The sequence below is a fragment of the Saccostrea cucullata genome, unplaced genomic scaffold (genome assembly GCF_032062105.1).
Source record: "Saccostrea cucullata isolate Sc308-1 unplaced genomic scaffold, CSIRO_AGI_Scuc_v1 ctg376, whole genome shotgun sequence".
Classification (NCBI taxonomy): Eukaryota; Metazoa; Mollusca; class Bivalvia; order Ostreida; family Ostreidae; genus Saccostrea; species Saccostrea cuccullata.
In genome coordinates, this window is record NW_026933720.1 from 262,596 (window position 1) to 284,124 (window position 21,529).

The following is a 21,529-nucleotide window of genomic DNA, read 5'->3' on the forward strand; positions in this document are numbered from 1 at the left end:
TTACACACAAAGTTACCTGTGTACTCTTCTGTTTATTCCGAACATGACAAGGGGCACAACGGTGTGACCACTCAACAGGTGATGCCCACTCCTCTATGGAAACTGATTCCACTTCTGATGCCCAAGAGGCCTGCGTTTTCTCTGCTTTGTATTATTTGAATGGACTTTTGAACTTGAATGCTGCTCTTTATCTGCATATTATTCTGGTTATTCATATTATTCCATGAAAATTGATATAAGATAATTAACCTTCAAATCCAAGGAACAACTGTTGAAATCTAGCTTGGAACAATTAATTGATAAGTATTATTTTTAAGACATGTGTATATATATTATTATTTTAAATATCAAAAAATTATTTATGCATCAAAGCAATTTCGCCATCTCACACCTTATGTTTGTCATTTCTGTTTACGTGAGTGAAACGAAAATCATCAACATAACAAACTGCAACGGATCTCATTAATGAAACATATGGAGATAACGAACAGCATTCAAGTTCAAAAGTCCATATAACAATACAAATTAGGAGTAGGGCAAACACGGACCTCCAAAACATCAGAGGTGGGATCCGGTGCCATGGAGGAGTGAGCATCCCCTGCAGATCGGTCACATCCACTGTGTGCTACTTGTCACGATCGGGAAATAACGGAAACATCCGTCGTCAATTCAGTGTATAAATAATGGACTAACAATTAGTATGAAAAACGCCAGTCAGCATTTTACTCGATGATAAATTGTTTTTACTGACAAGGTCATTATATCGACCATAAATCTTACGAAATGAGACTGCTGATGTTTTTTTTTCATCAACTTGTTTGTCTATCATTTGACTCGTTTTAGAAACTGTACATATGTATAGCATTCTCTTGCGTATCGAATCAATTGAGATATATAAACTTCGTATGCAGGTGATGAAGGTATATTGCTGCAAAATTAAGGGAAATTAACGATAGAAAAATTGAATTCATCAGGATTATCAAAGAGCTTGGTTGTTAGATTACCATTAACGTCTTTTTCAGGTAAAATATCCAAATATGAAACAGATGTGTTAGACTCTGTGGTATCTTTTATCTCAAATTCACCAAGATATATCGTATCGACATAAGAATGGAAATAACCACTGTTAATTAACAATACGTAGTCGATATATCTACATGTCGAGTTGAAGGCCACCGCAAGTGTTTTTTTCTTTTCACGCATAGGATTTTGCACAAATTCTGCTTCATATGAATAAAAAAATAGGTCTGCTAATAATGGGGCGCAATTGGTACCCTTGGGAATTCCAATAGATTGTTGACAGACCTGGTCTCCAAGAACAACATATTGTCAATCAGAAACTCAAGTATCCTTTTTATGTCAACTTCAGAGTACTTGTGTTTACAATCAGAATGTGTTTTAACAAAATAATTTTTCAAATGACCAATGACGAGGTAAGTAAACTTACGAAGTCAAATTTTTATTTAAAAGGCAGAGCTCTGTCAATGAAATCAAAAAAGCCTGGACTTTAATTTATCGTGGGGAATGGTTCTGTATAAAGTTAAAAAGTCGTAAGTTTTTAAACTATTGATTTTGGTAAAATCTTGTGATTTCAAATTGTCCAAAAGTTCCTTGCAATTATTTTTAGTAGCCACTGTACTAAAGTTGCACGGTACTCGTGAAGTTTCTCTTTCACTACTGTTAATATCTTAGTAAGGAAAATAGAAAGGGGTTTGGTTGAATATTTACTAGAACCCGCTATGTATCTTTGTTTGTAAGGTTTCCTACACTGAAAGAAAAACCTAGTGAATTTAACTAATGTGTTTCGTAAAGCATTGGTCGTGATTAGTAAACTTTCAGTTTACTGGTTAAGATAGTGAGTTGTGGAGCGGGGGACGTATAGATACTTAGATACTAGTGAAAGTTACTCATCAAAAAATTCTAAATTTACTAATCTTATCTAGTATAAATATACCAATATCTGGTAAAACTACTATTAAGGTAGTGATTGTATGGACAGTGAATCTACTAGTTTTCTTCGTGACATTAACTAGTTATTTTTTTTTTTACAGTGCTATGAAGTTTCGGAATCCAATATATATATGGTAGTTCAAATTCATTTTGGTTCTGTGGGATATTAAAAATATTCAAAACTGACATCTTCTTTTGATAAATTTCCTCCTTAGAAAAGAAACTATGAGTATAAGTTTGATTACCATTTGTAGAATTAAGTTCTTCTAAAATATATTCTATATAATGAGCCTTACAAACGAAGACAATGTTGTTATTTGCTCTTTCAGCAGGGACCAGTACGTACTTGTCGTGTAATCTATCTAATTCTTTTTTCACTTCTGGATTATTGAATACAGAAGGATGGATGGTTTTCAAATTGCCCCTCGATGAATCTTTTAATACGCGATTTTAACATTGGTCTAATCCATTCTGACAAAGTGTCAACGTCTTCTTATTCATATCTTGCCCATCGCCTGACGTGATCTTCAACAGAATCCATTATATTTATGAAATTCCGATATTTATGACCTTTTTGATAAATGATTTAAGGTCCTCATTATTAATTGTATTTACGTCACCTGTTATAACGTGTCATGCAGGACTTTAGTATATAGGGTGAAGAAGAACATGAACACGGTGGAGGATTATGTTCCAAATACTCGATATCCAGGCCATGTAAGGATTTTTTGTAATTAAAAAGTTTGGAAACAATAGTCAATAGTTTAAACTTGTAAATTAATCCAATCATAAACAAGACAAACGCAATCCCTTGGAAACACCAGAGTTTGGATGAGGTACTTAGAAAAGGTAAGCATTCCCTGTTGACCAACCATACCCACCGTGAGTCCTCTTAATTGATTAGGTATATGCATAGAATAGTTCATAATCAACACTAAAACACTGGCTTAACGAAATTTCTCATTCAAAATAAAACCCTGTGAAATGTATTTGCAAAACAATGTCATTATATAGACAAAAGCAGACTTAACAATAGGCCTTTTAGGTTAGTATGCCAGAGTGTGTTCCATTATACTTGGAACATGCTCTGGCATACCAAGCTAAATGGCCTATTGAAACAATACAAATTTAAAACAAAACATCCAAGGTTGGTTTAGGTCCACTGGAGGAATGAAAATTTGACAGTTTTGGAGTTTCTTCAGTCGCTTTCTAATTTTTCCATTGTATGAGGTGCCATGACAGACATTGGTTTTGTGTGTTCTTCAATTTTCTAAGGAAGTACACTGTACTAAAAATAGTTTCCTCTATCAATTACACATGTCCGCTCGCATTGATCCAGCTCTCCAAGTCTGATGATAGAGAATTGGTGAATGATGAAATAAATGGATAATAAAGAGTTTTCAAAAGTCCATTCAAGCAATACAAATTAGGAACAGGGCAAATATGGATTTCTTAAACATTTAAGGTAGGATTAGGTGCCATGAATGAGTGAGCATCCGTGCTCCTTGTCATGATCGGGAAATAAATAAAACTCCGTAGACAATTCAGTGTGTTCAGTTCAGCATGTTCTACGTTCAAATAATTTTTTTAAAAGAAAGCTACTGACAAACAAGTCGATAAAACAAGGATATTAACAGTCTCATAGTCCTCAAATATAAAGTTCTATTACTGATAAAATGGCCTTAATCAAAGACCATATTTTACAAACTCAATTGTCCACGGATTTATTTTTTTGTTTGTACACAATCATGACAAGGAACACACGGCATATTTCCAGTCAACAAGGATGTTTATATACTCGTCCATGGAACCTTATCCAACTTATGATGTTTTAGAAGTCCGTGTATGCTCTGCTCCCGATCTGTCAACGGACTTACTGGCAGCATAAAATTACCAAATTTTACACATGCTATTAAAAGCCTTAATAAAACACCCTCTCTGCAATATTTATGAGTATTCTGCTTGATCAACAAAACAAACCCAGAATGTCAGAACTTAAGTCCTTTATTGTGCTTGCCTGACGTATAATTATGTAGGTCGGTCCATTTGCTACTCTTTGAGTAACTCCTTCTTCGTTTGTTCCATTTAACCCGTGTGGTTTTGCACATCTTACAGCCTTCGTCAATCCAAAGTAACATGTCCTCATCTCGGTCACATGTGGTATACGTTCTCACACAGTTTTCCCAACGTGCATAAAAACTAGAACAAAAATATAAAAATGTTTGCATAAAGTATTCAAAATCCGAAATCTCCAATGCATTGTTCAAGTTAATCCAAGATGATTGTTTTTCAATGTGTGGCACTGTAGCTCTCTTGTCGTTCATCCCTTTTTCATACAAATTATTTAGACAACATATTGTAGTAATTAATTTTTTGACCAAAAAAAAAAACCTTGTTAGTAAATTCGTCAAAGTAAACTGGATGATCTGTTGAATTGAATTCTTACCAACATAGATTCTGGGAGGGATATCTTTCCATCAACATTTCGGAGCAGGCCTTTGCACAGCGAGGATGGACCGAATAAAGTGTGCTCACTGGAATGTTCCTTACACTCTCAGCTAGAGTAATAAAGATGAAGGCCGTGATCAAAAGTCTCGCCATAGCTTGGTCTCCTAAACAGATAGAAGCACAGAAAACTCTGAATACAAGTATAGAAAAGTGGACAGGTTTTCGTTATCTCCATCAACATCAACATTTAAAAAAAAATTGTAAATATTTTTAAAATGAAATTCCAGATTCTGTTGAAGAAGGTTACAACAAAAAGAATGGAGGCGTACAAGGCGAGGACAATCCCCCGCTCTGAAAAAAGACATTTCTTAATTCTAAAAGTTGTATTTTTTTCAAAATTTTATGGTTTATATCATCTTTTACACATCAAATTCTGTATTTCATTGTTTAAATAATTTATTAATAATATATTTTTCACTCATGTTTTTAAGACATTTGAAAACAAAAAAGAAAAATCTTCACGTATGATTCGAACTCTCTCCATAGCGCAGGTTTGGTCCAAGACCAACCGCTTTAACCACTACGCTACGAAGTTTATGCATTATTGACGTCTTTCAGTATGATTTAAATGAACGGGTTTGTTGAAGCGTAATTTGTTTCAGAAAAGTTCGATTTTCATATAGAATGGGTTCAGATTCCATTTTTTGGACAAATGAAATAGATTTTACATTTACGTTTCCATCATTTAAGCGTTCACGAAAAATGGAGACTTGACCCATTCATGTTCAAAATTCGTTTTTTATAGCTCCATTAAACCCATTTTCCACTAAATATGCAGAACTGTCAACTTTGAAATAAAGATTATCAAATGATAAGTCGTTCAGTAAAATAAAATAATAACATGTTTTGAAGAGGACATTACTGAGAACATGATTTTAGAAAAATATAACTTTTCTGTGAATTTTGAAAATTGAGAAATATTTTGTCTCAGAGCGGGGGATTGTGCACGCCTTATACGCCCTCTTTCTTTGAAAACTGTGAAATACAGAGTGTATATTAAAATGTTTTATGTAACCACGATATTTAGCGCAGAGAACGCTACGATTATAAATGCTTATCCTAGTCTGCACAATACCTTAACAATACCCCCCTACACGCTCCCTGTCTATCTATACCTACAGCTTCCACCCCCAGGAGAGGTAGATACCGTCATTTCTCGCACCTGTTGTTTCCATTTTCGTACAAATATGACATTCTAGCCTCCGTTCCGAATTCCCAAAACAGTTACAAACTTGATAATCGTAAACAAGTTAGCATCACTGTCAACAGATGTGGGGGACTAGTAATAACAAGTGCTCTTTCCGTCCATTTATCTGTCTGTCTGTCTCTGCAAAAACTTTAATCTTGCCCATAAAACTCGATTGGTTGGAGCTATGACTTTTATATTTCACATGCATATTCCTTGTGGCAAGGCTTTCCTTTGGGTATGAACAAGTTTTACCTTTTGACCTTGACGCGGAGTTTGACCCATGCACTTTTGCAAAAAAAATTCCCAAATTTAATCTTGGCCAGAACTTTTGACCAGTTGGTGCTAGGGCTTTCATACTTCACATGTATTTTTGTGATAAAACCTTTCTAAGGCATACTTCACATGTATTTTTGTGATAAAACCTTTCTAAGGATGTAAGTACTTTTGACTTAAAATCTTTGAGTTTTACCCACTTTTAAAACACTTTAACCTTAATCATAACTTTTGAATAGTTATTTTTAGGGTCTTTATATTTCAAAGATGTATCTTGTGGCAAGACCTTTGTTTGGATACCAATAATATTGACCATGACCTTGGAGTTTGAGTTATTCTTGTAAAATGTAACCTTGGTCATGTACATTCCTTATGCCCTTGGCTACCACTTATTGGCCTTTTGACCTTGGAGTTTAAATCACATTATAAACTGTTTGTTCTTAGCCACAATTTTTGAATGGTAACTTCTTGGGCTTTCATATTTCATGGGTACAATTATTGAGACAAGTCCTCTCTTTGGGTAACAACATTTTTCATCTCTTCACCTTGCCAAAATCTGCCATACAGTAGCATCAGTGTTTCGCAAACACATCTTGTTTCATATTGATATGCCTGAACTAGGAGTATGGTGAGGCCACAGTCTGGGATCAGCATCATGCTTCATATACCTCTTGCTTATGGGATTTCTAGAGCAGAAAATACTGGTTACCAAAACCCCTCTTACATTTAACACAACAGCCAAATCATCTTTTTTATGTAAAAATTAAAATTACTGATGTGGTATCCTTTTTTGTTTACATTATTTTTCTTCAGAAGGGATTTTTAAAACTAGAAATATGTCCATAGGACATGAATGCCCCGCCGAGGGTATATTAGTAATGCAACATGAAAATTTGTATAACTGTATGAAATTTGATCAGAATATCTTGAATGGTGATGTAGTTGAATTGCTTACATTAGTATGTATCAGCATATGAAGTTTGACACTAATTTCTTTAAAGTGAGGTCAAGGTCACAGGAAATGCCGCGGTCAAAAAATGTTGATGCAATTGAAAAGCTCTCATCAGCATATAAAGTTGAAAAAAATACTGCGAATGTTTTATTTAAAACTGACTTAAACCAATTTGGTAAAATTGAGGTCAAGGTCAAATGAAGGTCAAGATCAAAAATGTTGATGCAGTTACTATCTCTCATCAATTTGTATCAACATATGAAGTTTGATAAAATCTCTTCAATGATTTCTTTAGAGCCAACTTAAACACAATTTGATAAAAGTGAGGTCCAGGTCAAATGAAAGGTCAAGGTAAAAAATGTTGATGCAGTTGAATTGTTCACATCAGTATATATCAGCATATGAAGTTTGACACTGATTTAGGAAAAGTGAGGTCAAGGTCAATGGAAAGGTCAAGGTCAAAATGTTGATGCAGTTGAAAAGCTCTCATCAGTATTTATCAGTTAATTAAGTTTGATGAAAATATCTTGGATGGTTTCTTAAAAACCGAGCTAAACATTAATTTAAGAAAAGTGAGATCAAGGAAAGGTTGAGGTCAAAAATGTTAATGTAGTTGAATAGGTCTCTTCAGTATGTACCAGAATATGAAGTTTGATGACACTATCTTGAATGGTACATTTAAAACTGAGCAAAGCACTTAATTGAGAAAAGTGAGGTCAAGAGGTCAAAGGAAAGGTCAAGGTTAAAAATGGTGATGCAGTTGCATAGCTCTCATCAGTATGTATTAACATGTGATGTTTGATAATACCATCTTGAACAGTATGTTTAAAACTGAGCTAAACACTTATTTAAGAAAAGTGAGGTCAAGGTCAAAGTAAAGGTCAAGGTCAAAAAATGTTGATGCAGTTGCAAAGCTCTCATCAATATCTATCAGCATGTGAAGTTTGATGAAAATATCTTGGATAGTTTCTTTGAAACTAAGCTTTGAACAGAGCTAAACGCAAAGTGTGACGGAAGGACAGAAAGACGGAAGACGGACATGACAAACACTATATGCCTATTCATGGCGGGGCATAACAAAAATTCTTCTCCTAGTATCTTTATACTGGTATATGATAATGTAACATTTTATTGTGACAGTACTAATTTAAACAAATAAATCTAGTTGGAGATGCTTGCCCGTTATCTTTTTTTCACTTGCTCTATTCATAAAAATATCATATGTCCATGTATAGCTATCATTATAGACAGAGTTGTCTACTCTTGTTATTGGCTGTTATCTGAACATACTGCAAAAGAATTTGAGTTTTCTGTCTTTTAATTGTCGATTTTGTATTCTAAATGTATGAACTTATCAAAAGAACAGTTGAAAAAAAAAAAAAAAAACAGAAAAAAATCCCACATTCTACCCTCCATCATACATAAGTGCTCTGAATGAATTATAGATTAATGTAAATATATATCATACTACACTAAAAATCTACAATATGCTATACCTCAGAAGCAGAAAAAGAGAAATAATAGCAACATAAATATAATGTGTTCTGTTTTTTATTTCAGTATTAAATAACAAACACAATCACTGATTTAAGTTTTGTCTATAAATGTCCAGTTAATGCTACACTTCGTTGGTTCCATTCACGCTACGCTTGGTTCGTCTTTGCCCTCTCGGCGTCCATCTTTTTGATGTCTTCCTCTGTGTACATGTTAGAGAATTCCCAGCCTGATGCTCCCTTGATGGGGTAGCCGGCCCAGTCTCCGCGGCCAATCACTTCACCGATAGCAAAAAAGATAGCAACGTCAACTACAAGCAGAGACTTACAGAGGGCTTCCTGAAAAAAATTACACAAGGAATTATCATTTTATTTTCAAGTGAATGTAATTTAAATTATATCCAAGTTTCCAATGTTTTGCAAAAAGTGAACTTCATTTCCTTGTATGGTAATGTATATAACCCTGTAATGATCAGTAATCATCAGTTATGTTGCTTTATTTACACTTTACTTTAACAATGTTACAACCTGCAGATTTTACTTTTTTCAATCAAAGTACAGCTTAGAAATAACTGACATCTGTCACTGCATCATAAATGATTGGGTATTAAATTTTATATAAAGTCTACAAAAATGAGCAATATGGAATGTCACTTTTTCTTTAGTAATATAACAACTAGAACTGTCCAATAGGGACAAATACCCCCGCTGGGTTTTTCAGAGTAGGTGCCTATTCAGAAATATTTTATGGATCTAGTAAGAGGTATTCACTATTGTCTAATAAAGTGCCTTGCCACAGCATGATACGCCCATCAAACATTGTTCGATAATCATAAATTGGTTAGGGTGCAAGAAAATTAAGTAACCTTGATTAACAGATTGACACAGATTTCAATGATCTAATTTCCATTTCTTATCATGTTTAAAATATTGTACATACATCTCTAAGAGACTTACAGTGTAGGGATTAATTAAAACAAATAATACATCATATAATTCTAAACTGGCTGTGTTAGAGCTTAACAAATATCCATCTGCAGCTTTAAATTGTTTAATGCATATTTTATGAAATAATGGAAATGCTACAGTCTAATAGAAAAAAATCAAAAATTAATTATTCTTTAGACTATAAAATTCTAAGTGAGACATGACTGCAATTTGTTGCAAATATATAAAAATTGAAATGTAATTTTTTTTCAATGAACGCATGTATAATTAATTTTAATTATATTATACAATACTAATTCAGTTTTCATCATACACTAAAACATCAATTTGTTTTAATTACATTACACCAATTGAAAGATCTTTATCTGAACTACAGCCATCAAGAACTCTTAATTAACACAAGCAACTATAAGGCCATTTCTTTTTGCCCAACTCCCAAGAGATAAATTAAGATTAGATCTAGAGATGCTCTTGCCAGTTAACTCCCGACAATGAACTCATTAATTTCTCTCTAATTTGACATGCACATTTCTGCTATCAAAAATTCTCCTTGACCAGTGCTTGATAATTATGCCCATGGGACAAACTGAATTCCTCTCAAATCATTAACATTTGTTATAGAATTTGCTGTAAAGTATATGATAAAAAATAAGTTTTTACTTAATTTAGCAATTTTTAATAAGGATACAACTATATTTTTACATTTTTTAGGATTATGAAATTTAAAATTTTAAAGACTTAGTTTTTTTTAAAAAAATCACTTAAATTAAAGGTCACAGTGACCTTGAAATAGGTCGTGACACACCGTCTACCCAAGATGCATAAATTGTCCAAGTTTGATGATTGTAAGTCTAATAGTTTTCTAGTTATGAGCCAAACAAAATCACAAAATAAAAAAGAAAAAACGCCTGTAAAATGCAGAAAAATCATCCAATCATGATGAAAATCCCAGGTGCACACCTTCATATGGTGAATAATAAGTGTATAAATTTTCAGACTAATCCATCTAACAGTTTCTGAGAAACGGTCTGGACAAAATCTTGTCTACAGACAGACGGACAGACGGACATGGTGATTCCAATATACCCCCCTAAACTTCGTTTGCGGGGGTATAATAACTTACTTTTGTAGTCATGTTCATCAGCCTCTCTCTTGTAAGTGACCAAGGGAGGTCCATAAATTTAGCGATGCTTTCCCTAGCCTGTGCTGGACTTGGGGGTCCTAGTTCTGCTTTCACATATAATGTTAGTAACTGGATGCGAGACATCGTCTGGCCATTGGCCTGACATTTGGCAACTGGAAAAAAGTCAAGAGATTCAATTCGTAATTAACAAGTAGAAATAATTGTAGATTAAAATAGCATAGAAAGTTTTGAGAGCAAACGTTTGGCATGGATTCTGACCTCTCTAGACTTTCTGTGTAATTTCAAGACATCTTGACATTTTACATAGTTACATGTAGTTGCTTTCAGTTGCAATGCTAGTTATCAAGAATGTTTTAGTTTGTTACATGCTTTATATATATGGCAAGTTCAAAATGGCAGACATTTGAAAGGCCATATCATTTTCAATGCTAAAGTTCATCCTGCACTGGTTGGAAAAGTGTAAACATTAAAATCAAGTGTGAAATGGGATGCTCACTAAAATCATTGCAATTGACATAATTTAACTTTTTTAAATACTGTATACATATGATATATTTAAAACGTGCTAATTTTAGCAAGTTTTTCGATTTATTTTAATTATTGTTTTCAGATACAGCTAGAAAACATAATATGTAAAATACATCCTCCTCAAACCAAGTGCCCAAGGTCTGAATCACAGGCACCTGAAGTATGGATAATACCCCCCTTTTTTTTGTTAATGAAAAAAAATGTAAGAGTGTATAATATCTCAAAAATATAAAATTTCCCCGTCAAACACATCTATATGTTGTTATATGCAAGCAGATTGTACTTTTTCTCACGTTTAAAGAATGACCCTATTCGGTATAATAAAAATACACAAGGTAAGAAACAAAAATTATAAACAAACAGGGGGTTCCCCGCTTCGAGGCAGATTTCCAAGGTAATAATAGTGTTACCTATCATGATTTTGCAAGCACTCTGTCAGGGAGATGTTCTCCTACTGAAGTATTTAACACAAACCCCGCCATTAATGTTTAATATGCCGTAATCGGACGATTTATTAATCGGATACATAAAATTTTCTTCATTGGCAGCGTTGGAGGAGGTTTTGGAGTCGCACTTCTGTTTCGCTTTATCTGATCATGCTGATTGGTTAGATATTTACACTATATCACAATTAACCAATCAGATAAAGCGATACAGAAGTGCGACTCTAAAACCTCCTCCAACGCTGCCAATGGAGAAAATTTTATGTATCCGATTAATAAATCGTCCGATTACGGCATATTAAACATTAATGGCGGGGTTTGTGTTAAATACTTCAGTAGGAGAACATCTCCCTGACAGGGTGCTTACAAAATTATGATAGGTAACACTATTATTACCTTGGAAATCTGCCTCGAAGCGGGGAACCCCCTGTTTGTTTATAATTTTTGTTTCTTACGGTTACCTTGTGTATTTTTATTAGATACCGAATAGGGTCATTCTTTAAACGTAAGAAAAAGTACAATCTGCTTGCATATAACTACATACAGATGTGTTTGACGGGGAAATTTTATATTTTTGAGATATTATACACTCTTACATTTTTTTTTTCATTAACAAAAAGGGGGGGGGGGGTATATTATCCATACTTCAGTTGCCTGTGGTCTGAATTTCCTCCAAACAAACAGGGAAAAATTAGCAACAGTGAATATTTTTTACAATCTCACTGATTTAAGCAAATAATAAAAAAGATTTTTAAAGAATATATCATTCCTCTAAGAGTCATATTTACAGAGAATGAGAAACCGGTAACCTAAAAGTGAGTACAGACACAAGAGTTGATTTTCAACCTCTCGATATTAAAGAGTTGTGGTGGAAAATTGAGATAGGGGGTAGAATTTATTTATCAGTTGAAAGTACCTTTGTTTATATAGTCGTTCCATGCTATGTTGCCATATTTCTTTGTTAATTCGACGCCTCTGTTGGCCAATCTCACTATTTTCGACATGGCTCCCCCGATGACCTTCAGAGCTGGGCAAGTCGTTCTTAAAATTGTTCTTTTCACGAAGTACGAGTTAACAAATTTCTGTGTAAATAATCAACGGCGATTTCTAAATCCGTCATGATTTCTTTGATTGAATTATAAAATTGTATGGTAAGGACTTTAATTGGATTTTTTTAAAAATAAGAAACGATTTAATTAGATGTTCCTCATGTAACTGTCAGTACCTGTATTGTTTTGATGTTGATGATGTATAAAATCTAGTCTGTCACTAACTTGACTAACGTTAAGCCTTTTCCAGAGAGATTAGCTCTGATGATTAATATTTGATGATTTTTTTTCATTTAAAAATAGTTTGTTTTAACAACATCTGATTAATGTAAATGTATTATTTTTGACCGACATACAATAAAATGATTCAACTTTATCCTTGGCATGCATCCTCAGATTTGACCTCGTGATAGAGTGATTTGTCTGTCAATATTATCAGCTGGTGACAGAAGTTATTATACATAATGCATGTAGGGTATTACTCGGTAAGTTAAACTTAAGTGTATAGTATTGTCATTGAATATTTCAATAAAAGATCAGGTGTAATTTTTTACAGGTATAACTATTTTCTATTTGTATGTTAAATTTTGTTGAGTCTTCAGTCGATCAGTTGATTTTTATTTCCTTATCAATAAAATGGTTGCATGTATTAGGCCAAAAAAAATAATAGTCTTGTTTCCTGCTACCAGCCAGAAAAAAATAGGGTAGGTAGGTAGGAAAATTATTTTATTTTTTAATTTTGTTTTATTCTTTCCAACGGTATTTTTTTGGATATGAACTACTACAAAACCAAATTGAACATGTCATTGCTTAGATAGCTAAGGTCAATATAATCTTTCAAAGTTAAATTCCATGTCTTTTGATGCACAACTCAAGTGGAATTTTACGAAAGTCCATATTTTAAACATATATTTCATGAAATACAACTTGAGAATATATAATTTTTTTCACTTTTGAAACATGAAATTTCTAAAATTTAGAATTTTTTCCCCAAAAGCTAAAAAAAAACTTTAGGGTCGGGTGCAAAAAAAATAGGGTAGGTCGGGTAGCAGGAAACAAGACTATTTTTTGTTTTGGCCTTATAAGAACGAAAGATTTTCCTGGCACCCAGAATAAGTCAACCTTATTTCTGCTTTAGTAATAGAGTCCAATGACAATATCACCCTATTATACACTTTGTCTTTTATTGTTTTAATAAGTTAATACCGTATAATCCCTATTAACCGCCCCGAGCTCTTAGAAAATTGCAAAAAGGGAGAGGTTATTTTGGTATTCTCTTTGTATTATTTAATATCATATCTTAACTTCAAAATATATTTTGAAAAAAAAAAATGATTCAAAGAATCTCCAAAATAATATATAGGCCTAACTTTACTTTAAATGAAGATAATCAACCCAAAGTATGCTAAATGAATCATTTTCCACCAAGAAATTGGATAATAAACAAGTTTCATTTTCATTTTCTCCAAATTTTTGCAGACTTTTGATACAGTTCTAGTCTTTCTTAATCACTGTACAGGGGCCCTTATTTCCTGACAGTTGAAAAAACCTAAGGGGGGCGCTTATAGGGGCAGGGGCGGTTAATAGGGATTATACGGTACATTGAGGTACTTGAGCTGGACAACAAAAGATAAAATTTATGTTAATGGTTAACTTTACTAATGAGTGTAGTTTCAAGTTTGAACAAGACCAGTTTTTGATGAAGGGGTGTCAATATGCATGTACATGTACTAAAGTTATATTTGGTGTCAAATATGTAAATTGACCTGTGACCTTTTATTTTCAGTTTTATCTCCTTGTTTATAACAGAATGCTTAAGAATTCAAGTACAAGTATATGTTTTTAAGATGGAGATTAAATAATTTTTTCTTTTTTTATGCTTTCAGTTTTACAGAACAAAAAAATTGGAGAAATTTGAAAGTACAAACTTAAAGCAGCTAGAAACTTCATAAGATTTATTAAAAAGGTAAAAGTAAAGACAATTAATTGTACCTCAGAAGGAAATTGGCAAAGCTTCTTTGTATTTTTTTTCATTATTTAATTGAATTTGAGAGTTACTTTTATATGAAATGTATATAGAAATTAATTATAATCATTTTGAAATATAAAGACATGATATTGAGTTTAACATCCAGTGTTTAGTATTTTCACCCCGTTCACAGGATGGACCTCGTACTGAGTTATGCAGACAGGTTTGTCCTGACGCCCTATGTGTACCCCTCTACCTGGGCCGAGGACTCCCCCGTAAGACAGGTACTCAGTCTCCTGCTGATCAGCAACATTGGGGGGTACATCCTCTACTTCATGACAGCCACTCTCAGCTACTTCACAATATTCGATTCCAGGCTGATGAAGCATCCTTTATTCCTCAAGGTATACATGTAGAAGTACTTTATTTGTATATCATTCATTTATTGTGTATTATTAAATCTGTATAAAGAGAGGAGTTAAACATGTTTTTATTTTAGGATGAAATTGTACCCCATTCTGTATAAAGGGACTTACTGAATTATCTCTATTTTAGAACCAGATAAAGTTAGAGATATTGTACACCATTAAGTCTGTATAAAGGGAGTTAACTGTGTTGTTTCTATTTTAGGACCAGATAAAGCTAGAGATATTGTACACCATTAAGTCTGTATAAAGGGAGTTAACTGTGTTGTTTCTATTTTAGGACCAGATAAAGTTAGAGATATTGTACACCATTAAGTCTGTATAAAGGGAGTTAACTGTGTTATCACTATTTTAGGACCATATAAAGCTAGAGATATTGTACACCATTAAGTCTGTATAAAGGGAGTTAACTGTGTTGTTTCTATTTTAGGACCAGATAAATCTAGAGATATTGTACACCATTAAGTCTGTATAAAGGGAGTTAACTGTGTTGTTTCTATTTTAGGACCAGATAAAGTTAGAGATATTGTACACCATTAAGTCTGTATAAAGGGAGTTAACTGTGTTGTCACTATTTTAGGACCACATAAAGCTAGAGATATTGTACACCATTAAGTCTGTATAAAGGGAGTTAACTGTGTTGTTTCTATTTTAGGACCAGATAAAGCTAGAGATATTGTACACCATTAAGTCTTTATAAAGGGAGTTAACTGTATTGTCTCTATTTTTAGGACCAGATAAAACTGGAGATATTGTACACCATTAAATCAGTTCCTCTGATGTCCCTTCCTACGGTTGCCTTGTTTTTTATTGAGGTCAGAGGTTACAGTAAACTGTATGACACAGTCCCCAATTCTTTTGCTGGTAGGTACATTATTGAAATTTCATTTACATGTATAACCTTTCTCACTTGTGTGGCTTGATTAGTTATGTTTAAAAATCATGATTTAGGAATTGCTTTTTGGAAGTAACTATGAACTGTTTTTTGTGTTTTTCCCCACTTTCAATAAAAATGAAGGATATATGTATATTGTATTTGAGTCTGCCAATCCTTTCGTCTTTCTGTCCATCAATTTATTATTTCTTCTCCTTAGAGAGAGAAAGAAAACCCTATTGATTGTGAGGTTGAAAGATCAAACTGAGTGTGATTTTTAGCTCACCTGAGCTGAGAGCTCAAGTGAGCTTTTCTGATCACAATTTATCTGTAGTCTGTCAGTTCATCCATCTGTCTGTCCGTCTGTCTGTAAACTTTTCACATTTTCGACTTCTTCTCGAGAACCCCTTGGCCAGTTTCAACCAAACACACCACAAAGCGTCTTAGGGTAAAGGGGATTCAAGTTTGTTCAAAAAAAGGGCCACACCCTTACTCAAGGGGCGATAAGAAATAATGAAATTTTGGTGGCATGTTTTAAAAATCTTCTTCTAAAGAACCACTGGGTAGGGAAAGATGAAACTAATGTGGAAGCATCCCCAGGTAGTGTAAATTCAAGTTTGTTCATATCATGACCTCGGGGTTGAGTGGGGCCTCAATGGATGACCAAAGTTTTACATAGAAATATGTAGGAAAAATCTTTAAAAATCCTTTTCTTAAGAACAACAAGGCCATGATTGGTCATATTTATAAGGAAGCGTCCTCAGTTAGTGTAGATTCAAATTTGTTCAAATCAGGACTGCAGGGGATAGGGTGGGGCAAAAATGAAAGTTCAAATGTATAGGGAAAAAAAGCCACAGTAAGTCAAAGAAATATGAAAGCATTGTTTGTAGATTCAAATTAATTCAAATCATCCCCCCTTCTGCCTTTTAGGGGTAGGTTGGGACCACATGCAATTAAGCTTTTCAAAACTGATTGATTTTTGCATTTTTCCTAACCACAGTGCTCAGGTGAGCGATGTGGCCCATGGGCCTCTTGATATCTATTGTAGGCTGGTGTAGCATCCTATTCAGCATAGTGAGCTTTATTTTGTTTACTGATGCCTGCATTTATTGGATCCACCGATTCCTCCACCACAAACTTATCTACAAATACATCCACAAAGACCACCACCGATGGAAGATCCCCACTCCATTCGCCTCCCATGCATTTCACCCCCTGGATGGATTCCTCCAGAGCTGCCCCTACCACATCTACCCTTTCCTGTTCCCACTACACAAGGTGACCTACTTATGTCTGTTTGTGTTTGTAAACATCTGGACCGTGTCCATCCATGACGGAGATTACCGTGTGCCCAGTCTTCTGAAGCCACTCGTCAATGGCTCCGCGCACCACACTGACCACCACCTGTTCTATAATTATAACTACGGTCAGTTCTTTACGTTGTGGGACAGGATTGGGGGCTCCTTTAGAAACCCTAGCTCCTTCGAAGGATGTGGCCCCATTCAAGACATCCTCAAGAAAGATAACTCCAATGGTAAATCAAATGGAGGGATGATGAAAAAAGAGGAATAATGAACTTTATTTCACAATTTAATCCTTAAAAGATTAATTGTGTTGAATAAGATATTTTTGTTTGTTATTTGTAAACGCCTGATATTTCTGAGTGACTGTCAAGTTTATTATATTTATTATGTCTTTCATATATTTGTTATTCAGTTGACATAATTGTTGTTATTTTTCTTTGACTTAATGACTGTGATTGTTTTAGAAAATTTTAAAGGATATGTAAACTGCATATACGTAGAAAAACAAAGCTCAGCACAAAGCATGTTCTGTTTTTATAAGGCAATGCATAATTGAGAATACATTCAGCATATTAATCTAGTTAAGAGTGCTATTTTTGTACTTTGAATATTTGAGTGATTTACACAGTAGTTTTAATGATTTGAGTGTACTAAAGTAAACATTTTGCTGATCCTCTGATCAGAGGTAGGTCATGACCCTTAATGTCTTTATAGAAGCTGGATAGTTCTTATAATGTCTAGGAGCTTTCTTTACAAGTGTTAAATTGTATGTATTTTGTATTTCCTAAAAATGACAGGGATGCAATATGGAACATTTGTTTCAATTAACCCAGATGCCTAAAATATGCAACCACACAGCGTGCTTCAGTTCTAGGAGTAACCTCCATATTTATATGTCTTATGTCATTAAAAATGTTAAATAGCCCCAACAGATGTAGATTTAAGTGCCATATTAATTTATTTTAAATTATTATTTTATATCTCCAGTTTCTTTATGTACTAATTATTATTAATTATTACCCATTTTACAAACTGACGTAAACTGACTGCTGCTAAATGCTCATGTATGTAGTACTTGACTAGTTCACAAGTGTGGGAAAGTCAAAGCAATAATTTTTGAGATTTTTTGTTTAAATTTTACTTTTAGAAAGGAGTAGCCATTGAAGACGATTCCAGGTTCTGTTGTTCTTACAAATATTATTAGGGATAAAACGATATTAATTGATAATTATCAATTCAGGGTAATATATCTTGATATTGTAATTCATTTTACATCATCTGTGGATTCATTTTTTCTGGTAACGGAAAAAATTTTCACTTGTAATTACAGTCAGACCTCCTTATCTTGTACTCAATGAGACCAAAAAATATTTCCAGATATTCAAGGATTTTGAGATATCGAGGGTAAATTACTTCAATAAGTGGTTGGGTTTCCAAGGACATGTGTTCATGATATTCAGTTTATCAGTGTTCCAGATACCAAAGTTCAACTGTATCATTCCTATGTGATATATAATGTAAAAACCAACATTGATATTTATTTCATAGAATTTTTACCTCAACAGTACAACTGACATGAAATATAGACATGCAGTGCCTAGTTAATATCATCATATCCTTATACATGTAATAACTGTACCCATGTATAAAGATCACCGTTCTTTTCAATGCTTGTCAATATTGTATGTTTTACATCAGCTGCTGAAAATTTTGATGAAATGGAAGCTTTTATGAAATTTATGAATGTGAATGATTTATCATTTTAAATACTTCCTGTTGTTGAATTTACTCTTATTTTTAAAACATGTTATTTAAATATATTTTTAGGTATTGTTATAAATACCTAAGTTCTTATATACATTGAATTCTAGGCTTTTTATATGTAAACGTGACAAAGAAATTACAGCATTATTTCAGTGTTATTTATAATTGTACATGAACAACACTGATTTTGTTACAAACACAGTTAAACCTGTTTATTACGGAACATGTCTCTTATTGTACAAAAATTAATTCTTGAAGCTGACATGATGGTTTTGTTTTGTATTTATGAAGTCTGCAATCTTTGTTATTCATTGTTTTGCTTTGAAGACAATTTTAAAAATATTTCATCACAGTTTGTGCAATCACTTCAGTGATAAATAAAAATTGAAAAGATATTTGTTTTAATTTAATAAAGTATTTGAAAAAAGAAGTACAGATACCATGGTATCAAAACATAAGCTTCAGTATACGAGATTTAATACATTCTTAGCCAGAATATAATATTGCAAAAAATGCTGGCCTAGACTAGGTTTCTAATAGGTAAAATATATCAGTTATCAGTGTTAACTTCATAAATGGACCAAAATGGATTGGCAGATTTAATGTATAGTGAGAATTTGGTTTTAAATGATCATATTAACGGATTGCTAGCTACACCAAAGTTTAAAGACATGAAGATCCGATATTTAACACCAAAAAGAGATTCTTATGGAGTGACATTTGCAACACAGATTAAGACACAAGATTCATTTTGGATTTTATAAAAATGGAGTAAAATTTATACCACAGAGTTAGACACTTTTTGTAGAACATCAGATAATAAGCGATATTGAGTGGCATAAAAAGTTCCCCATTATATTTCATACTATATAAAAAAAAACACACTAAAAGATTTTATAAGGGCTTAAAGAGAAGACACATAACTGCATATACTATAGGATTTTAAGCCTTATAGAATAGACACTGAAATGATGTAGACATTGGAGGACGTGGCACATACACTTGGACCTATTAAACATTAAAGAAGAGAACAGACATAAGGCTATTGCATAATTGATTACTCGAAGAACAGACAATAACACATCATTATATCAGATGACATAGAAAACAGACTAAAGAGATACAGGGATTAGAGGACTTGATGAACAGACACGGAGATACTGTAGACATTGGAGGACTTGAAGAACAGACATTGTAGACATTGGAAGAGTTATACAGCAGACACACTGTAGACATTGGAGGACTTAAAGGACAGAGATACTGTAGACATTGGAGGACTTATACAACAGACACAGACATACTGTAGACATTGGAGGACTTATACAACAGACACAGACATACTGTATACATTGGAGGACTTGAAGAACAGACACAGAGACCCTGTAGACATTAAAGGACTTATAGAACAGACACAGAGATACTGTAGACATTGGAGGACTTATAGAACAGACATAGAGATACTGTAGACATTGGAGGACTTATAGAACAGACATAGAGATACTGTAGACATTGGAGGACTTATAGAACAGACACAGAGACACTGTAGACATTGGAGGACTAGTAGAACAGCCACAAGAGATACTGTAGACATGGGAGGACTTATAGAACAGACACAGAGATACTGTAGACATTGGAGTACTAATAGAACAGACACAGAGATATTTTAGACATTGGAGGACTTATAGAACAGACACAGAGATACTGTAGACATTGGAGAACTTATAGAACAGACACTGTAGACATTAGAGGACTTATGGAACAGACACAGAGAAACTGTAGACATTGGAGGACTTATAGAACAGACACAGAAACACTGTAGACATTAGAGGACTTATAGAACAGACAGAGATATACTGTAGATATTGGAGGACTTATAGAACAGACACATAGATACTGTAGACATTGGAGGACTTATAGAACAGTTAGATACTGTAGACATTGGAAGACTTATAGAACAGACACAGAGATACTGTAGACATTGCAGGACTTGAAGAACAGACACTGTAGACATTGGAGGAGTTACAGAACAGACACATAGACACTGTAGACATTGGGGGACTTATAGAGCAGACACATAGACACTGTAGACATTGGAAGAGTTATAGAACAGACACAAAGAAACTGCAGACATTGGAGGACTTATAGAACAGTTAGATACTGTAGACATTGGAGGACTTATATAGAACAGTTAGATACTGCATGTAGACATTAGAAGACTTATAGAACAGACACAGAGATACTGTAGACATTGGAGGACTTGAAGAACAGACACTGCAGACATTGGAGGACTTATAGAACAGACACATAGACACTGTAGACATTGGAGGACTTATACAACAGACACAGAGATATTGTAGACATTGGAGGACTTATAGAACAGACACAAAGATACTGTAGACATTGGAGGACTTATAGAACAGACACATAGACACTGTAGACATTGGAGGACTTGAAGAACAGACACTGCAGACATTGGAGGACTTATAGAACAGACACATAGACCCTGTAGACATTGGAGGACTTATAGAACAGACACAGAGATACTGTAGACATTGGAGGACTTATAGAACAGACACAGAGATACTGTAGACATTGGAGGACTTATAGAACAGACACAGAGATACTGTAGACATTGGAGGACTTATACAACAGACACAGAGATATTGTAGACATTGGAGGACTTATACAACAGACATGGAGACACTGTAGACATAGG

At 33.7% G+C, this 21,529-nt stretch overlaps 3 protein-coding genes across 4 annotated transcripts; 1 reads left to right on the forward strand and 2 right to left on the reverse strand.

Moving 5' to 3' along the window:
- Positions 1-3,936: 3,936 nt before the first annotated feature.
- On the reverse strand, positions 3,937-4,592 carry LOC134239095 (uncharacterized). The gene is made up of 2 exons (XM_062721252.1): positions 4,397-4,592; positions 3,937-4,149 (listed from the first exon to the last, which is right to left on the reverse strand). The coding sequence occupies exons 1-2, from the start codon at positions 4,549-4,551 to the stop codon at positions 3,939-3,941; spliced, it is 366 nt and encodes a 121-aa protein (XP_062577236.1). The 5' UTR covers positions 4,552-4,592; the 3' UTR covers positions 3,937-3,938.
- A 3,815-nt stretch (positions 4,593-8,407) lies between these two features.
- Positions 8,408-12,488, reverse strand: LOC134239065 (uncharacterized). The gene is made up of 3 exons (XM_062721219.1): positions 12,345-12,488; positions 10,437-10,609; positions 8,408-8,704 (listed from the first exon to the last, which is right to left on the reverse strand). The coding sequence occupies exons 1-3, from the start codon at positions 12,430-12,432 to the stop codon at positions 8,516-8,518; spliced, it is 450 nt and encodes a 149-aa protein (XP_062577203.1). The 5' UTR covers positions 12,433-12,488; the 3' UTR covers positions 8,408-8,515.
- A 15-nt stretch (positions 12,489-12,503) lies between these two features.
- LOC134239064 (lathosterol oxidase-like) lies at positions 12,504-19,208 on the forward strand. 2 transcript variants are annotated; one of them, XM_062721218.1, is made up of 5 exons: positions 12,504-12,574; positions 14,364-14,443; positions 14,640-14,850; positions 15,603-15,735; positions 16,794-19,208. In XM_062721218.1, the coding sequence occupies exons 3-5, from the start codon at positions 14,641-14,643 to the stop codon at positions 17,315-17,317; spliced, it is 867 nt and encodes a 288-aa protein (XP_062577202.1). In that variant the 5' UTR covers positions 12,504-12,574; positions 14,364-14,443; position 14,640; the 3' UTR covers positions 17,318-19,208. The 2 variants fall into 2 exon arrangements, with proteins under 2 accessions (XP_062577202.1, XP_062577201.1); XM_062721217.1 differs by having other exon boundaries at positions 12,522-12,579.
- The last annotated feature ends 2,321 nt before the right edge of the window (positions 19,209-21,529 follow it).

Coding starts and splice junctions, on each gene's coding strand:
- LOC134239064 (XM_062721218.1), top strand. CDS start 14,641: ATGGACCTCGTACTGAGTTATGCAGACAGGTTTGTCCTGACGCCCTAT. Junction 14,851..15,602: donor AGCATCCTTTATTCCTCAAG/GTATACATGTAG, acceptor CTCTATTTTTAG/GACCAGATAAAACTGGAGAT. Junction 15,736..16,793: donor AGTCCCCAATTCTTTTGCTG/GTAGGTACATTA, acceptor TATCTATTGTAG/GCTGGTGTAGCATCCTATTC.
- LOC134239095 (XM_062721252.1), bottom strand. CDS start 4,551: ATGGCGAGACTTTTGATCACGGCCTTCATCTTTATTACTCTAGCTGAG. Junction 4,150..4,396: donor CCCTCCCAGAATCTATGTTG/GTAAGAATTCAA, acceptor TTTTTGTTCTAG/TTTTTATGCACGTTGGGAAA.
- LOC134239065 (XM_062721219.1), bottom strand. CDS start 12,432: ATGTCGAAAATAGTGAGATTGGCCAACAGAGGCGTCGAATTAACAAAG. Junction 10,610..12,344: donor GAACGACTATATAAACAAAG/GTACTTTCAACT, acceptor ACTTTTTTCCAG/TTGCCAAATGTCAGGCCAAT. Junction 8,705..10,436: donor TGATGAACATGACTACAAAA/GTAAGTTATTAT, acceptor AATTTTTTTCAG/GAAGCCCTCTGTAAGTCTCT.